We start from the raw sequence: 18,779 nt of genomic DNA on the forward strand, positions 1-18,779 counted from the left end.
TCACTTCCAGTCAATGTTGTACACCTTGCGCTCCTCGATGCCACCACTCTTGAGGTAGTTGTTGTCGCTGACCAGCCAGTAGGAGATGTCGTTGTTGTAGCCCGGGTTGGACCGCTTGGCCCGCACTGCGGTGGGCTGGAACAGGGCGTGGCTCTGGATGCCCTCTGTGGATCTGGTCTCCGGCATGTAGAGCTGGATTTTGTCCAGCAGGAAGCCTGGCCAGAAGACGTCGTGCTCTGGCACATTCTCAAGGCTGATGTACCGCTTCTTCAGATGCCTGCAAAAGAAGGTAAAAAGACATGACAATTTGTTGACAGTTGATCCTTGAATTTTAGCACCAATGTGATACAGGTTATGACAAAAGAAAGGGCAATATGCCTCCTATTTTATTTCAAAAAGATGTGCTTTAATTTGTTGCTTTCTGGCAATTTTCTTTAAGACCTCATAAACATAGCTTTCCCAAGGAAATCTACCTTCATTGCAACTGATTGACAAATTGCCCTACATCGACGTAAATAAGCACTGAATTGATCAGTGTTTTAGTAGTAGCCATGATAAAAAATCATGGGCATACATACTCGAGCAGGATTCGAACCCACGACCTCCTGATCACCGGACAGGCGTCATCTCCACTAGACCACCGAGCTTTCGCCCGACAGCAAGTGTTGGTTCTAATCCTTGTAACATGCAGCGGGTACTGCTTTTGTTATTCAAATTTATGAAGTTCTTCCGTCGAGATGTTTTCATTGCAACTGATTGACAAATTGCCCTACATCGACGTAAATAAGCACTGAATTGATCAGTGTTTTAGTAGTAGCCATGATAAAAAATCAATCATGGGCATACATACTCGAGCAGGATTCGAACCCACGACCTCCTGATCACCGGACAGGCGTCATCTCCACTAGACCACCGAGCTTTCGCCCGACAGCAAGTGTTGGTTCTAATCCTTGTAACATGCAGCGGGTACTGCTTTTGTTATTCAAATTTATGAAGTTCTTCCGTCGAGATGTTTTCATTGCAACTGATTGACAAATTGCCCTACATCGACGTAAATAAGCACTGAATTGATCAGTGTTTTAGTAGTAGCCATGATAAAAAATCATGGGCATACATACTCGAGCAGGATTCGAACCCACGACCTCCTGATCACCGGACAGGCGTCATCTCCACTAGACCACCGAGCTTTCGCCCGACAGCAAGTGTTGGTTCTAATCCTTGTAACATGCAGCGGGTACTGCTTTTGTTATTCAAATTTATGAAGTTCTTCCGTCGAGATGTTTTCATTGCAACTGATTGACAAATTGCCCTACATCGACGTAAATAAGCACTGAATTGATCAGTGTTTTAGTAGTAGCCATGATAAAAAATCATGGGCATACATACTCGAGCAGGATTCGAACCCACGACCTCCTGATCACCGGACAGGCGTCATCTCCACTAGACCACCGAGCTTTCGCCCGACAGCAAGTGTTGGTTCTAATCCTTGTAACATGCAGCGGGTACTGCTTTTGTTATTCAAATTTATGAAGTTCTTCCGTCGAGATGTTTTCATTGCAACTGATTGACAAATTGCCCTACATCGACGTAAATAAGCACTGAATTGATCAGTGTTTTAGTAGTAGCCATGATAAAAAATCATGGGCATACATACTCGAGCAGGATTCGAACCCACGACCTCCTGATCACCGGACAGGCGTCATCTCCACTAGACCACCGAGCTTTCGCCCGACAGCAAGTGTTGGTTCTAATCCTTGTAACATGCAGCGGGTACTGCTTTTGTTATTCAAATTTATGAAGTTCTTCCGTCGAGATGTTTTCATTGCAACTGATTGACAAATTGCCCTACATCGACGTAAATAAGCACTGAATTGATCAGTGTTTTAGTAGTAGCCATGATAAAAAATCATGGGCATACATACTCGAGCAGGATTCGAACCCACGACCTCCTGATCACCGGACAGGCGTCATCTCCACTAGACCACCGAGCTTTCGCCCGACAGCAAGTGTTGGTTCTAATCCTTGTAACATGCAGCGGGTACTGCTTTTGTTATTCAAATTTATGAAGTTCTTCCGTCGAGATGTTTTCATTGCAACTGATTGACAAATTGCCCTACATCGACGTAAATAAGCACTGAATTGATCAGTGTTTTAGTAGTAGCCATGATAAAAAATCATGGGCATACATACTCGAGCAGGATTCGAACCCACGACCTCCTGATCACCGGACAGGCGTCATCTCCGTAAATAAGCACTGAATTGATCAGTGTTTTAGTAGTAGCCATGATAAAAAATCATGGGCATACATACTCGAGCAGGATTCGAACCCACGACCTCCTGATCACCGGACAGGCGTCATCTCCACTAGACCACCGAGCTTTCGCCCGACAGCAAGTGTTGGGCAATTTGTCAATCAGTTGCAATGAAAACATCTCGACGGAAGAACTTCATAAATTTGAATAACAAAAGCAGTACCCGCTGCATGTTACAAGGATTAGAACCAACACTTGCTGTCGGGCGAAAGCTCGGTGGTCTAGTGGAGATGACGCCTGTCCGGTGATCAGGAGGTCGTGGGTTCGAATCCTGCTCGAGTATGTATGCCCATGATTTTTTATCATGGCTACTACTAAAACACTGATCAATTCAGTGCTTATTTACGTCGATGCAGGGCAATTTGTCAATCAGTTGCAATGAAAACATCTCGACGGAAGAACTTCATAAATTTGAATAACAAAAGCAGTACCCGCTGCATGTTACAAGGATTAGAACCAACACTTGCTGTCGGGCGAAAGCTCGGTGGTCTAGTGGAGATGACGCCTGTCCGGTGATCAGGAGGTCGTGGGTTCGAATCCTGCTCGAGTATGTATGCCCATGATTTTTTATCATGGCTACTACTAAAACACTGATCAATTCAGTGCTTATTTACGTCGATGTAGGGCAATTTGTCAATCAGTTGCAATGAAAACATCTCGACGGAAGAACTTCATAAATTTGAATAACAAAAGCAGTACCCGCTGCATGTTACAAGGATTAGAACCAACACTTGCTGTCGGGCGAAAGCTCGGTGGTCTAGTGGAGATGACGCCTGTCCGGTGATCAGGAGGTCGTGGGTTCGAATCCTGCTCGAGTATGTATGCCCATGATTTTTTATCATGGCTACTACTAAAACACTGATCAATTCAGTGCTTATTTACGTCGATGTAGGGCAATTTGTCAATCAGTTGCAATGAAAACATCTCGACGGAAGAACTTCATAAATTTGAAAAATCTACCTTCATTGGAATGTTTGTAGTGGTCCCCACTCTCAAGTTTTAGCCTTGTTCAGGAGACACTCCCAATTTAAATCAAATTTCAATATGAAGACAGTATTCCTTGCCATACGATCTCACAAGAAATAATTTGATATGCTCTTCACACTCTGATGTCTTGCTGTGACACCACCTACTGACCTTGATTATTTAAGAGGGTTGTTGCCTCTAAATCAACCAACATGACAGGTATAGTTTACTCCGCTCTCTCTGTCATCCCCTAATGAGGACTTACTTGGTAAGCTTGTCATACTCCTCAAATGACATCCAGCAGTCAATCTTCCTGGAGATAAAGGCCTTGCCACTGGACAGGTTCTGCATCTCTGGCTTGGGGAAGACATCTTGTTTCTTGGGGTACACATGCTTGGAGTCCACCAACACCTCACCTACACAGCACAGAGAGGGCAAAGGGGATGTTTATGAGGTCTATCATGAGTGTATGCAGTTGCATACATCCACAAGAATAAGAATAAGATATTAGAGAAAACAGATTTCGGCTCTATACGATTAGAAAAATTGTACTTGCTTGACTTAAGATGGCTAGAAATACTAGAGCACGATTGAGTTGAACACAGTTCTGATATTTAGTCTGGTATCAACTAGTTTCTACGCTAAAAATGAAGTGAGTTTGAAAGTAGTAGCAGATCTAACCAGTATTGTTATGTCATGAAATGTCAAAAGTGAGAATTTCTTCTTGTTCAAGTTGTCCTTATATACACTCGTAGGCATCCACTAATTTTCACTGGACATCATAAAAATCTCACATCTATTAACAAGAGAGAAAGCAAAGTGTCTCCATCATACCCCAAGACATGTGATGGGTACAACATAAAATAAGCACACCTCCCAACCTTTCTGACTGAAAATAAGGGTGATTTGGCTCAAAGGCAGGAAAGAAAGAGCTGTTCCCATAGAAGTGTGTAACAAAATTATAAAAAATAGGAAACTCCTACTGAAACAAGAGCCGGGAACGGTCAAAATTCAGATTCTTTCCTCTAATAAAATTCAGAATGGTCGGGATGTCTAAATCTGTATCAGCCATAGAACCAAGGAAGGGACTGCCCACCTGATTTGGTGACAACCACTTTCTCCATGTCATGATACTCCACAGGTGAGTCCGGAGGCTTTGGTGGCTCGGCAAACTTGTTGGACATGGTGTGGGTGCCCGGCTGTCGGAGTCGCCTCTTGAGCTGGGTCACTCTCTTGTCACCGGGATGCAGGAGAGCTAGAATCCAGAGATGGTGATGATGTCAAACACACACAAAAATTAAAGTTCTGGGTCATCTGCTCATGAGTCTTTGTTTTCATTTGCTGTCATTAATTCAGTCACTGGAATGAATTTCAACTTTGATCATTTACTAATCAGAATTGGCAAAAGGCACTTGATTTTGATATGATGATCACAAATTTGAGAGAAAAGACACACATCATTGATGTATTGTGTGACATTGTGGAGATTTCAAATCAATGAGTTAAATACTCATTGAATGTTATGCAATATTACAAGCTGTCGGTGTCTATGCATACCAAACACACTACATCAAAACTAGTGAGACATTACAATAAACATCAAAACAGATACTGTACCTAATGTATATTGTTAAACCATGACATGTATCAAAGCAAACTACTGCATGAATTAGGACAAGGCATTGCATGCTACATTTCCATGAGCAGTAAGTGAAGTGCTACCTCTTTCAAGAAGCTTGGGAGTGAGTGGTATCTCCCTCTCCTCACACAGCCTACAGATGGCGTGGTACTCGGCCAGTCGGGCTGCCCTGTAGTCATGGATCTCCACAGCCAGTTCGCCACCCAGGGTGGAAGGCTGGCTGTGCATGTCAATGGCCTTGTTCCCCGTCTTGATCGGACTCTGAATCGTGCGGGGGAGTCTGCCCTGCCTCTCCGGCTGCAGAATCGGGATCACACAAGAGTGGAATTCAGAGGCACATCGTAAAGTTTGCATGAATGAATGAATGAATGGTTTACTGATCAGGATGATTTTTGCTGAAAATTGCTTTTAGAATTACACAAGGACTGACAATCTGCAGTAAATATATCCGATGAGTGTTTTGCATGTACATATAAGTATATACATTTTTCTTTTTACTTTAATCACACCAAGATCTTGCCAAACAGTGCTATTGTTATCACTGGCTGTTATAACTCTTTTAAAATTGAGCATCTCCACATAACTGAATCATCTCTACATGATGTGTGGTTGACCAGCAAGAGAATTGGTAAATACAGAAGTAACTTTTTCTGTCTCTCTTGTAGCTATATTCATCAGTATCATAAAATTATGCATATTTTTGTCTCCTGACATCATTGCCATTTCATATACTTCAAAGACTTCTCTGACCTCCTGAACACAAAATTGGACATATCACTGATTTTTATCATGGAAAATAAAGCTCTCATTAAGCACACCGCAAAGGAAACACACTATGTAAACTCATGCTTTGTGCCTTGTTCTGCAATGGTTTTGATATTCTGTATATGCCGGATGTTTTTGTGAGGTTTTAATTTTGCGAATTTCACTAGTTGGGTGCTATTCGCAAATTCAACAACACGCTTACCTGTAAGTATTAACTCAAATCATGACATGAATGTGATGTGATGTATACGTTTCTCCTTTCATTACTGTACTCCCAAAACACAACTTTAACCTCTCGCGAAATTGTCAGGAGGTCCCTATTTGTGAAAAATTTGACTCGCTAAATATATGGTGTATACAGTACAAAAATATCAGAGTCCTTTGACATTACCACACAGCAAGAGCACTGCCTAGTCTATGACTCTCCAGTCTATTTCTAGAGCAAAATAAAACACAATCCCGAAGATAACTCACATTTGCCGCCTGATAACGCTCCCTCTTCCTCTTGATGATCATGTCATCTGGGGTCAATGCCCTCCTCTCTGTAATGTCCATCTTTGGGATCTCCAGCAGGGATGCTAGGGAGTCGGGCGTGGTCCCCTCCCTTGGCTCCTGGGATACCTCTGAGGAGAGGGCAGGGGTGGAGGCTGACTCCTTGACTGTAGTGAGGCTGGGCGGGACTGCTGTAGCCTCAACCGCTGGCGACGAACGTGCCTTCATTTCACTCTTCCTACGCTCCTCTGTATTATTAAAGAAAGGGTAGAAGGATCAAACACTGTATATGTTAACATTTCCAATAGAAAATAATTCTACTCATTAAAGGTCCTGTTTACCTTTGGGAGAAGTGATTTAAAAAATGTTCAAAATATCACTATTGATGCATACGTGTAGGTCAGTTGTATTTAATACAAAACATCCTACCATATAAAATTTTTGCAATAAAGCCTAAAATACAAGGAGATATCACTATTTTTCTCATTAAACCATAAGTGTAGACAGTTTAGTCTGGAAACATTTTCATTATAACTATTGTTCACATTTTGTATTGTTAACAATAATTAACATCAATTATACAGGTTCAAATTTTTACATTGTTTCTATCCCTAACTCACATTTTAGAACTATTTTGAAGCACTAATGCTGGGCTTTTGTTTTATCTGCTAACGGTAAATTATGCCTTTCCGAGAAAAATTTATTTGACTTGTTAAACAATCATGAGAGTCAATTGCTGTAAGTTCTGATTCATCCAGGTAACATTCAATCAAGAAACAAATATTAAATCACTGCATCCGGACTAACTATTTGATTCTAACAACGGTTTCATGTTGGATCTTGGATGCTTCATCAGCTCATCTGAGCTGGTAAAGTGTCCAAAACTGAACCTGAAATTGTTCTCAGAATTGAATATTAAGTCCAAATGCAGTGATTTAATTTTTGTTTCTTAGAGATCATGAGAGTATATCGTCGGGTGCCCGTGCATTGGCCGCTAACGCAATACAATTTGTATTGCGTTAGCGGCCAATGCACGGGCACCCGACGATATGAGAGTCGTTGGGGCCTTCACCCGTTTTGCCCCACCCACCTATGATCTTCCTCTTCCGTTCCTCCAGCTGGTAGCGCTCCATGCCCTGCACAAACTCCCGGTAGTCGACCTCCAGGTTGTCATCCTCATCCAGCGTATCCATCATCTCGTTGAGCAGCTCATCTGAGATTGGAATCTTGGCCTGACATGGCAACAGATTATAAAGGGAAGAAGAGTCTCACTTCAGTTTTTTTTTTCTCAATATTTTGGTAGTTTTAGTACTTTACACAGATCCAGATTGAGCAGGAGTAATTCGCCATTACTCTAATATATTTAAAGGGTTCATCATGTTCCAGTTTCTAAACTGACTCACACATACAACATTCTACAATTAACATTGATTTACGGCTTTGTCTTAAAAAAAGTATCCTTTTGAGGGATATGCATTTCTGCTTTAGTATCAAGATCTCATGCCTTTACATCCCTGCTCTGATCTTGTAATCCATCACATTTGCTTACTTCTTTTTTTCCAACACAAACATTTGAATATTCTACCCAAGATTACAAAGAGAGGGAAAAGAGAGCGAGTTGAATAGAAGTAGTACAGTAGAGAGAGACCTACAATTTTCACCAGTGTTCTAATAGCAGCAACGCTCTCACCTCTTTGATGACTTTTCTGAACTCCTCCCGGGTGATGGCCCAGCTCTTGTCCTTGTCGGCCCTCTTGAAGAGGTCCAGGAGTCGGACTTTGTTGGTGGAAAGGTAGTCGGCCAGGATTGTCATCCCTTCCGGCTGGGGTTTCAGCTCATCTTCATCCGTCTTCGCTTCCTTCTTCATCTTCACTTGCTTCTTCTCTTTCACCTTCAGCTAGGGATGCACCAATCATTGGATAATTAGATCTTTTAATACATGACATGGAGAAGACAACATTCTGGGGAATACATTCACTTACAAGGTTTTGTATTGCTCAGAGAGTGCCGCAAACATTGATACTTTATCATCACATTTAGACTTGTGAAATGTTTATGACAAGTATGGATGGACAAGTAGACGTTGGCCAACATGAACGTAACTATTTCTTCATTTTACTTGCTACTAAGTATTTCTTCATTTTGCCCATAAAGCCCTACACACACACATTTTCCCTTGATCTGGGGTTTATCAATACTCTTTGTTGTGGATGATGTGTTATGATGTAATGCTGCTGAAATGATAGGCTCATGTGGAATGCATATCATGAAAATATCCTATATCAGTTTCAAGTCATGAACAAAACAAAACGAAGAATATAACTGTTGTACTTGTAATGATAAGGTATTGTACCATGATGGATCTTTCGAGCCACTCACTCCAAACATTGCTTTCTGCAGTTTTGATTCTAACATTCAAGTGGTAATAACTGCTATTACCTTTTGGTGATTATACACACTGCTATCGAAGTTTAACTCATTTAGTATTTCATATTCAATGAATTCAGAAACACATTTTTTCATGTGAAGGTTTACTTCCCTATAATGACTTTGTCACATGAATGAAGTTTTAATTAAAAATGTGGTATAAAGACATTTCCTGGCTGTGTATTTGTTGACAAGATCACAGAACAAACAACACAACTACATAACTCCTGGGATAAATTACCGAAACAACCAAACCTTAGAAAAAAAACCAAACCAAAACAAAACACTAATGATGTGGCTATGTTACTTCTCATCCAGGCTGTCTCAGTATCAATGAAATATGAGGAAGTAAAGTTTGAGGTACATTGTACTCTGCAGTATCACAGGACAATCTAGTTGTACAAGGCAAAATGGAATAAAGTATGTTCTACAATATATGTTTCCTCTTAGTATAAACAGATGGAAAAGATAATGTTAAGCATGCAACCTGACACAAAAATAAAAAGGATTTTGAAAAATGAAAGGAAATAGCTGATGTCCCTCAAATGGCATGATTGCGAGGATGATTCACGTGGAATATATACCATTCAATGTCATGGTTCTGAAAGTATTCATGATGACCTTAATCAAGAGGCAGGAAGCATTACTAAGATTAAGTTTGTGCTAATTCTGTTCCTTCCCAACAAGCAAGCATAATATTCGGGGGTAGAGGGTGAAATCGCCATTGAAAGTGAAAAGATGGTTGAAAATACTAAAGCCAATGATTCTGATCTATTTCTTTCCATCACCTAGGCTGTAATAAATATAGTTTTGAGGTACAAATACCCGGTGCAAACATTTTGCTAGTAATGCTCTGGATAACAATGTAATTCATATAGGACTAGCAGCTTGAAAAACAGTGTTATCTATTCATATACACCTGTATTTCTTTTCAGTCTAAGTGGAGGAAATTCATCTATTTCTTTCATATGTCGCCCTGGAACTTTCAGTACAATCTTTAAACAGCCTATTAAACAAAGGAGGTTGAAATTCATCAATGTAAAAAAATTAAAGCTTTCATCTCAAAATACAAGACAAGCTATGAGTTCAAATTTCATATCACAAGTACTTGTGAAAGATGAGAACTTTGCTTGGAATCACATGGTTTACTGAATAAATTTGTTGGTATTATTGTTGTCATGCCACTTCCAAAATTACATCAATCATCAAGACATCAAAATGGAAACATTCACCACTGCAGAAACTGGTCTGCCTGACTGTTTCACATCAAAGAAATTGTCTTCACTTCCATTTCATTTTACCACTTGAGCAGTACAATAAATTTCTTTTTGCATGAAAATGTAAATAATAATACAGCATTATTCCTTTCCCTCTGAGAAATGGAAGAGTTCAACCACAATTTTTTTTCAAATATTTTAAATCAGGAGATTAGAAAGAGAAATATTTTCAAGGGCATATGTTAGAAGAAAGATACAAACATCTAAACAGATATGGTATATCACTGAGATGTTACTGTCATGCTACATTATTTTTCGGTATCCAAGTCACGGACGCATAGACTATGATTTCAACATGACAACACGTTACTTGCAGCAATGCAATCATTTTGATGCAAAATTCTCTAGATTTTAAAGCCAAAGTCAAGACAGAAATAGATATGCAAGTATATTCAGAACACACAAGTCTAGACAGGAGCACTAGTCCTTGTTACAACAGTAGAATCACAAAATACAGGAGAGCTCTGTAAACAGTACAACACATTTTATTGAGAGATATCAAAACAACTAATTCCTGTAACAGGAAGCTAGATGATCATCTATAGCAAAAGGAAACTACCAGCTATGTAAAGTAATTGTACAACCACTACTTTTTGAAATGTCCTTGGTCTCTACCAAATAGCTATATATTTGGAGAGCAGAAAGAGACAGTATACACACAACAATTGGTAATTGATAGATTGGAGCAATTCATCATGCATGGAAGAGAGGGGAGTGAACATGGTGTTGTGTTTAATTTTGGAAAACATCACTGAGAGGAAAGAATAAACAAAAAGTGTAGAAACTATTGTATGACAGCTATGTATGATCCATGCAAGCATGCAAAATAGCAATGGGTGGCATATACCTCGGGTACAGGGAGAGTCTTAATCGCTGTTTCAAGCTAGAGCAAAAGCAAACAATGATAATGGTTTTAAAAAGACACATGTAAATCAGTAATGGAGTGCAAGCAAAAGCACTTTGCATATAGATAATCATCACTTGCTTGGTGATATATGATTTCATGCTACAATGAGCATCACTTCATGTGATTTACTTTTTCAGCAATATCAAGAGAATAGGGGCAAATGATGTGTAAGGTTTAGCTTTTCCTGTAATCATTTCCCGTCATTTTGAACAATTTTAGCTTGTTATAAAAAAAGGAGAAAATAGTATCAACAAAGTACACTTGTAACTACATTACACATTGATTCAATCATTGAACTTTGTATTTTGAATATTGATTAATCAAGCAGAAATCCTAACCAGACATAAATCAAGACATATAATTGGACTCCTGCCTATTCAATGTGGACAGAACCAATAGTTGCCTTTTATATTTTAACACAAAGCAATAAACAGTGATGATATTCTTTAGCATGTAGACTAAATGAATTAATCTGAATTGAATATAGTTTTATGAAGATTAATAAGTAGTATCATCATTATTATCACCATCATGGTCATCATTATTGCAAACATTATAATATTATGGCATTAAAAATAACAATGATTTAATAAGTTAGAGAGTTTCACCTTCAAAACCCAAGCGCATACCTTGAGAGCTTCGGCTGTACGTCGAGCTTCTTCCAGCTGTGCCAGGACCCTTTGCTCCAGAGATGTAAGGTTAGGCTTGGCCTTCAACCAGGACTCTTTGAGGCCCATGGACTCCAGACCAGCTCTTAGAGCCATCCTGTCGTGCAGCCAGCTCTTGTATTCACTCATCCTCTCTTGCACCTAGAGAAAAATGCGGCACAGTGTTTGACTTTGTGTTTTGATAGTAATAAGTGACATCAACAATGCATCACCAGAGAAGGATGTGACTGAAATCTAGATAAAACATCTGTATGCGAGATGGTAATACAAAGGCTCTTGAAACAGCACATGAAAATGAAAATGACTGACAGGTTAATTTACCAGTCTTTATTTTTCTTGCTAGAATAAGTTATGGTACAGCATCTGGATATTGTTTTCTTTTCACTGGTAAATAAACTTATATACAGATAGATTACCATCTTTTCTGCATGAACACACATACATGATAATCACATTAAAAAATGTACTTGTACACCTCTTTCCATTCTGCAGGAGACTTTGAACTTCTTTAATAGCTACAATGTATTTCACAAGTACTAGTATTCAGTTCAGTTAAGTTCAGCATATTTTGCCTTTCACAGAAAAACATGATGAAGAGAACAAACAGAAATGAATACAAAAGCACACACAAACAAGTGCATGCCATCTAAGAATAAGTGGTATGGACATCTATGGAGCACTGAGAAGCTTGTGTAAAGGGCCCACTAACAAAGAGCTATGATGACGAATTGATCATTACGCCTACGAGAAAAAAACAAAACAAACTATTGTATGCCATTTAATTGCATGTAAACATGCATACACAAATACACACACACACACACACACACACACACACACTCATGGAGAGAGGCTTGTATTATTCAGAATGTACATTTCATATCAAATCCAGGAACAGATCAAAGATAGAAAGAGAGGAATAGAAACAGGAGTATAGAAAGACTCTGGGCATCCAGTTAATTTATTCTTTTTCAACATGGATTTGAATCTCTTATAAGAGAACTCTACACAAACATTCTTCTTCTCAATGAAATATTGGAGGCAAATATTTTGAAAAGCATTTAATAATTGCTGATGTTTGACGGATAGAATAATTATGCAATTAGCACCCTTTGTCTGTTGCGACAATAATGTACGAACAAACTGAAGGAGAACAGGACTGACCGGTCATCAAATATTCAGGGAGAATGACTACCATTTCTGCTTGTTGGGGAAGACAGGCTTTGCGTTAAGTACACTGTGTACAGTGTATTTCATACTGAGTATCACACTTACCTCCATGTCGTGCATGATCTCCTTGTCCCTCCTAGTCAAGACAGTCCCCTGGGCACCAATGGGTTCTAGCCTGGGCCTCCCATCCCCCTGGGGCCTAAGCTCTGCTGTGGCCCTCTGAGTGCCTACATGCCTCTCCACACCAGTCCCATCTCCCATCTTGGGGGCAACATGGATGCGCTTCCTAATTCTAGGATGACCGAATACCCTCGCTGCCAGGGAGAACTTCTTGGTAGCTGACAGATCTCGGTGCTTGTATAGCTTCAGTTGCTCTTCCATGGGAAGGAATTCAGTGCTCTGGGGGTTAAAGAGTCTCCGCAGACCAAAGTCTGCCCAGCTGTCTGCACTTTCTGGTCGCTCTTTCTGTTTTTCCTTAGTCTTGTTTTTCTTCTTTTTCTTCCCATTTTTGGCATCTGAATCCACCGGCAAGGTTTCATCTGTTCCGTATTCAAGTTCCCGTGCCATTTCAATACTTGAATCCTTGATATCTCAGGGAGTAGAATTAAATAACATAATTTTGTCCTTCTATCATGAATTCTTCATCACTGGTGAAGAAGTCCCTGTTGAATGACAACATAACACAACAACAACAAAATGAATAAGTAGCATTAATAGACAACTAAAAGGCTAAGCTTAGAAAACTAGTAGTGAATCCTAGAAGTAGTTGATGTTGTATAGTTGGACCTACTACTCATCAACCACTTTTTGATTAAATACCTTATATCCCTCAGTTTCACCTTAATTTCATTCCATTCGAGGCAGAAAATACAGCAGATTCATATCCCAGGCTCAGATTGTTGACTCGTACTGTACGCACAGAATTCTCAGCGACAAACACAAGTGACATTTTTTACTGAACACCGGCGAAAGCTCACCATTTTAATTGACCGCCCGTTTTTCTTTTGAAAAGCATGTAAATCAAGTGAATGGGCAAATACATGTTAACAATAATTATGTGTATTCTTCAATTCTTTTTCCTTCTGTTTCCTCAGTTTATATACCTGTATCCCCCTAATTTCTCTTGATCTGTATACATATTCAAATGTGCCAGAGTGGCGCATCCCGTCCCACACATACTTTTGATTTTATACACGAGAAAGCCATTGCGCGAGGGTGGTCAATCTAAAAATAGGTGGTCGATGAGTAGTAGACTTACTAATACTTTGTAATTAAAATTCAAAATAGATCTAAAATTAGTTGCAATCCTGAGTTACATTTGCCATTATTTCAAACTGAATGAATTAGAAATTTCAAGTTGACAGCTAAGTAAATATAGAATCCAGAAACCAGATAATGTAATATTGTGGAAACTGAACAAATGATACCTGTACACTTCACAAAATCACTGAACCTGGTTGAATTGTAATAGAACTCCTGTATCTTGTTGAATTATTTAACTAACAATATAAATAACATTAGGAACATTGTCATTAGGAACAATAGCAACTGGCAGCCTTCTTCTTAGCCTGAACACATGTGCTCGGACACCACGGGTAATTTGTAAGAACTTAAGCATTACAAGGTAACAAGGTTAATTCAGACACCTTTTAGTTTTAGATTCTACAGAAAACTCTGCTTCACTTTTAGGCCTAACTTCGTAAATACTGTAAAAGTGGATATTTTTGCGCAACTAATTTTTTGTGCTTGGCCAGGTAAAAAGAGTTTCACATGTTTTTAATTCGTGCTAGTTTTTGTTTGCGCGAAATGCGCGAAAATTTCTCAACACCGCGAAAATATCCACTTTTTTACAGTAGGGCCTAGGCCCAAGAGGGCACTGCTACACTACAGCAACCAGAGAAGATAGGAATATATGATCTCTTAAACTACTCTAATTACAATTGTTAGGGCTAACGTTAGCTAGCTAGTTCTCTACACACATTGAAAGTTCAAATAAATTCTCTTGCACTTTTGATTACGATGGGGGACATCTTGCAAGAGTCTTGGCACACAGAAAGTAAATTCAATGCTGGACTGCTGTCTAGACCTTCTGTTCTGCTATCGTATTACTAGAGTCTATAACTGTACACAGCCCTGTCGCTGTACACAAGTGTACTTTGTGTACAGCGACAGGGCTGTGTATAGTTATCTAGAGTCTAGAGGTCTACTAAAACGTTAATATGCCAACACTTCAAGTCCAACGGTTTACCTTACATTGTTCTTAATACATGGGACTGTTAGTTTACGTTACTTGCCGTATAGCTACGGAGGCGAAACTTAAGAATTGCTCTCTCATCCGAAACTTTCTCTCAATTCACATGAAACAAAACATGACAACACATTCGAAGTCTTAGAGTGTAATTTTCTCTAAAACTCCCATAAACTTATGGCATATTGTTCGGAAAGGTTGCTCTCGAGCTCTCATACATACCAAATGTCAGGTGGGTAGCGTTTTCGACACGATATATGGTTGCCCCGACAACCGTATGCACCTGCTGTCGACCCGATGTCGTGCTGTCACTGTCAAAATGTATGAATGGCACCGTCGCGTCGCGCCGTAGCGTACTATCAGCTCCCTAGCTACAGTACGTTACTGTACACTAATGCAGTAATTTTTTTTTTTTCAATCTGACGTTACTCTTCTGATATCGGATGATGTCTTTAAATTCACGGATGTTTCCATACGTAGAATGAGTGATGCGTTACACATGGTCTCTGGTAACCGCAGCAGCGACCCCATACGGACAAATACGTACCGTAAAGGGGTCGCACAGCAAACCTATCCTGTCACGGAAGCACCTGATATGGCTAAGCATTTACGTGACCAGAGACCAAAATAGAGGGTTTTATACCGAAATTAGTGGCCTTACTCTTAGATAAGATACTTACAATCACGGCAGGCGAAGTCGATTTACAATATGATCTGTTTTGAGAGCCCTGTGAAAGAGTTTATCCGAGGTTTTTATAGTCCTACCGCATTTCGTATTGTAGTATGACTTACACAGCGCATGCGCTAATATGGATAAAACGTAGCACATAATGTAATACGCAATGTATGCGTGTGGAAAAAAACCGGACGGCTCGCTGAGAACTGAAATGAATATTCATGAGACGTAACAAATAGAATGCATGCTGGGCGATGATTTACTATCGGGCCTACCGGCACTTATTTATTTCGTTTTTAAAGCGCATTTCGAATGTGTGGTTCATTATTTATTTGCAATAAAGGAAGTGCACACATAATGAACATCTGGAGATGTGAAGGATTAAGAAAATAATAGGTGATTTTCATGATAGAAGGTATGTTTTGTTTTGTTTTTTATTTTTTTCCCCAGTCTGCAGAGGAAATGCCCCAGATGTCTCATCTATGTAGATCAAGTTTCCTTTCACACTGTACATTATAGTTTTATTAAATGTTGTACATTCACAATGGGCTCCACTCACAAGCTCTGCTTCTTGGGGACTCATATTCATTTTTGCTTCATGTTCATTTTCTACTGTGATTTGAATTGAATACACTTCTGTTACATACATGTTTTGTTTATTTCCAATAGTTGAGAATTGTTTGATTATTTATTGAGAGACCTTCCCCCCCCCCCCCAAGACTTCTATCGCATGAGAGGAGATCCTTCCTGTCTTTCTTTTTCTGTCAGGCTTGTCACTTTCTGTTTGATTGTGTGTATGTGTGTGTGTGTGTCCGCGTGCGTGTGTGTTTCATAATTATTGTGTGTAACAAGTTGGAAGAATTGGAAGCTAAATTTCTATGTACTGTGACATACAGATAAATAATATTGACTCTTGAGTATTCATTCATTTTCATTCATTCATTCATTCATTCATTCATTCATTCATTCATTCATAGCAATGGGACAAGAAGTGTCTTCTGAAAATTTTTGAAATTTCAAATGTCATAACTTCCTTATTTTTTATCCGATTTTTATCATTCTTGCACTGTTCTGCTGGATTTTTTTTTTTTTATCATTGTGAAATTGATAAAATTTTAGATTGGCTTTCTTCTTAAAGGCATAATGGATTGGTTAATGAAAAACTAGAAATTAACCCTTTCAGATCCATCCACATGGTCATTGAGATTGTATTCCATTGCTCCCCATGGCTTTTTTTTTTTATGTTGTCTTGCTTGATCAATACCCTTTTAAGCCTTTCTCTACATACGTGTATGTACAATACTGCTGAAATGCATGCCGGTATTCCCCAACGCGTTTACATCGTTCGTTTGCTTGCGATCGGCGGTCATGCCATCAGACAAGGAGTATGTATTCGTAGAGGCGCACGCATTTCTGTGGTCATTTCACTCATCAGATGCCTTTTTTTAACCCATGATCCGATCCCGGCTTTGCAGCAGTGTGGCAGATGACATGATAGAACGAGTTTACTTGTGCAGATTTTTAGAAAAAATTACAGCAGTATAAAGATCTGATTGCGTTTGTTTTCATTTCATTCCTTCAGAATGGTCTCATAATGAAGATAGGCACAAAAGGGATAACGAAATTTGTCCTGTTGTTTACCTTTCAAGAACGCATGCACAAAATGTGACGAGAAAAAAAAAATCATAAAATCATCGCAGTCCCGTTGAAATTTGCGGAAACAGTAGGCGCGAAAAGGATCTTGAATTCGGTCCTGCATGCCATGTTGGTTATCAAAAACGCATGCACAAATGCGAAGAAATTATCGGGAAAAAAAACTATGTACTTTCAATCCTTCTTGTGCGTGCATCATAACAGATTACAGCCGAAAGAATTCACGAAATCATCGCAATCCTGCTGATATCTGAGGTATAGAAATAGGCGCAAAAAAATCGTGATATTCGAATAGTGCGAAGAGATTATTGGGGGAAAAATAAAAGACACATTTTCAACCCCTTCTGGTGGTGCATCATAAAGATTACAGCCGAATATCAAATCATGGCAATCCCGTTGAAATTTGAGGAAACGATAGGCGCAAGAAGGATATCGAATTCGGCCCTGAATACTGTCTTTCAAAAAACGCATGAATAATTCCGAAGAGATTTTCGGGAGAAAAATAAAGAATGTTTTTTCAACCCTTCTGGTGTGTGCATCACAAAAGATTAGAGCCGAAATAATTCATAAAATCACCGCGATGCCGTTAAAGTTTGAGGAGACAATATAGGCGCAAAACGAATCATAAATTCGGCCGTGAATACCTTCTAATCCGAGAGGACGCGCATTTACGAAATGTGGGAGAGAATATCGGTAAAAAGTATAAAAGGACACATTTTCAACCCCTTTTGGTGTGTGCAAAGTAAAAGATTACAGCCGTAGGAATTCATGAAATCGTCACAATCCCGCTGATATTAAATTGATAGGCGCAAACAGGATCACGAATTCGGCCGTGTTATGATCTTTCAAGAACGCATTTACGAAATTCGAAGATTTTATCGGGGAAAAATAAAGAACACATTTTCAACCCCTCTTGGCACGTGAATCATTAAGATTATAGCCGAATAATAATCCATGAAATCATGGCAATCCCGTTGAAATTTGAGGAAACAATAGGCGCAAAAAGGATCGTGAATTTGGCCCTGCATGCTGTGTATCTTTCAAAAACGCATACCGCATGCACAAATTCGGGAGAAAAATAAGACACATTTTAAAACTCTTTTGGCGCGTGCATTATAAAAATTACAGCCGAAATGATTCATGAAATCATCACAATCCCGTTGAAGTTTGAGGAGAACAAGAGGTGCAAAAAGAATCATGAATTCGGCCGTATCATTTCTTCTAATCCGAGAGGACGCATTTACGAAATGCGAAAAGATTACCGGAGCAAAATAAAGGGTGCATTGTCAACAATTCTGGTGTGTTCATCACAACAGATTACATCCGAACAGTGATCCGAAGTATAGCTCATGAAATCGTCACAATCCCGCTGATATTTGAGCTAGAAATAAGCGCAAAAAGAATCGTGAATTTGACCCTGATGCCGTATGCTGCCGTATATACCTTTCAAGAGCGCATGCACAAATGCGAAAAGATTATCGGGAGAAAAATAAAGAACCCCTTCTGGCACGTGCATCAGAAAATACTATACAGCAAAAATAATTCATATAATCATTACAATCCAGCTGAGCACCAAAAA

At 39.3% G+C, this 18,779-nt stretch overlaps 1 protein-coding gene across 1 annotated transcript; it reads right to left on the reverse strand.

Moving 5' to 3' along the window:
* On the reverse strand, positions 1-13,190 carry LOC139724123 (EF-hand calcium-binding domain-containing protein 12-like). Its single transcript, XM_071635325.1, has 10 exons — positions 12,729-13,190; positions 11,415-11,594; positions 7,865-8,071; positions 7,265-7,406; positions 6,157-6,422; positions 5,966-5,974; positions 5,001-5,202; positions 4,375-4,533; positions 3,544-3,694; positions 1-277 (listed from the first exon to the last, which is right to left on the reverse strand). Exons 1-10 carry the CDS (start codon positions 13,188-13,190, stop codon positions 1-3), a joined length of 2,055 nt encoding a protein of 684 aa, XP_071491426.1.
* Positions 13,191-18,779: the final 5,589 nt, after the last annotated feature.

This window comes from Diadema antillarum, unplaced genomic scaffold (assembly GCF_040938485.1).
Source record: "Diadema antillarum isolate AM-2024a unplaced genomic scaffold, OU_Dant_1.0 scf00000207, whole genome shotgun sequence".
Lineage (NCBI taxonomy): Eukaryota > Metazoa > Echinodermata > Echinoidea > Diadematoida > Diadematidae > Diadema > Diadema antillarum.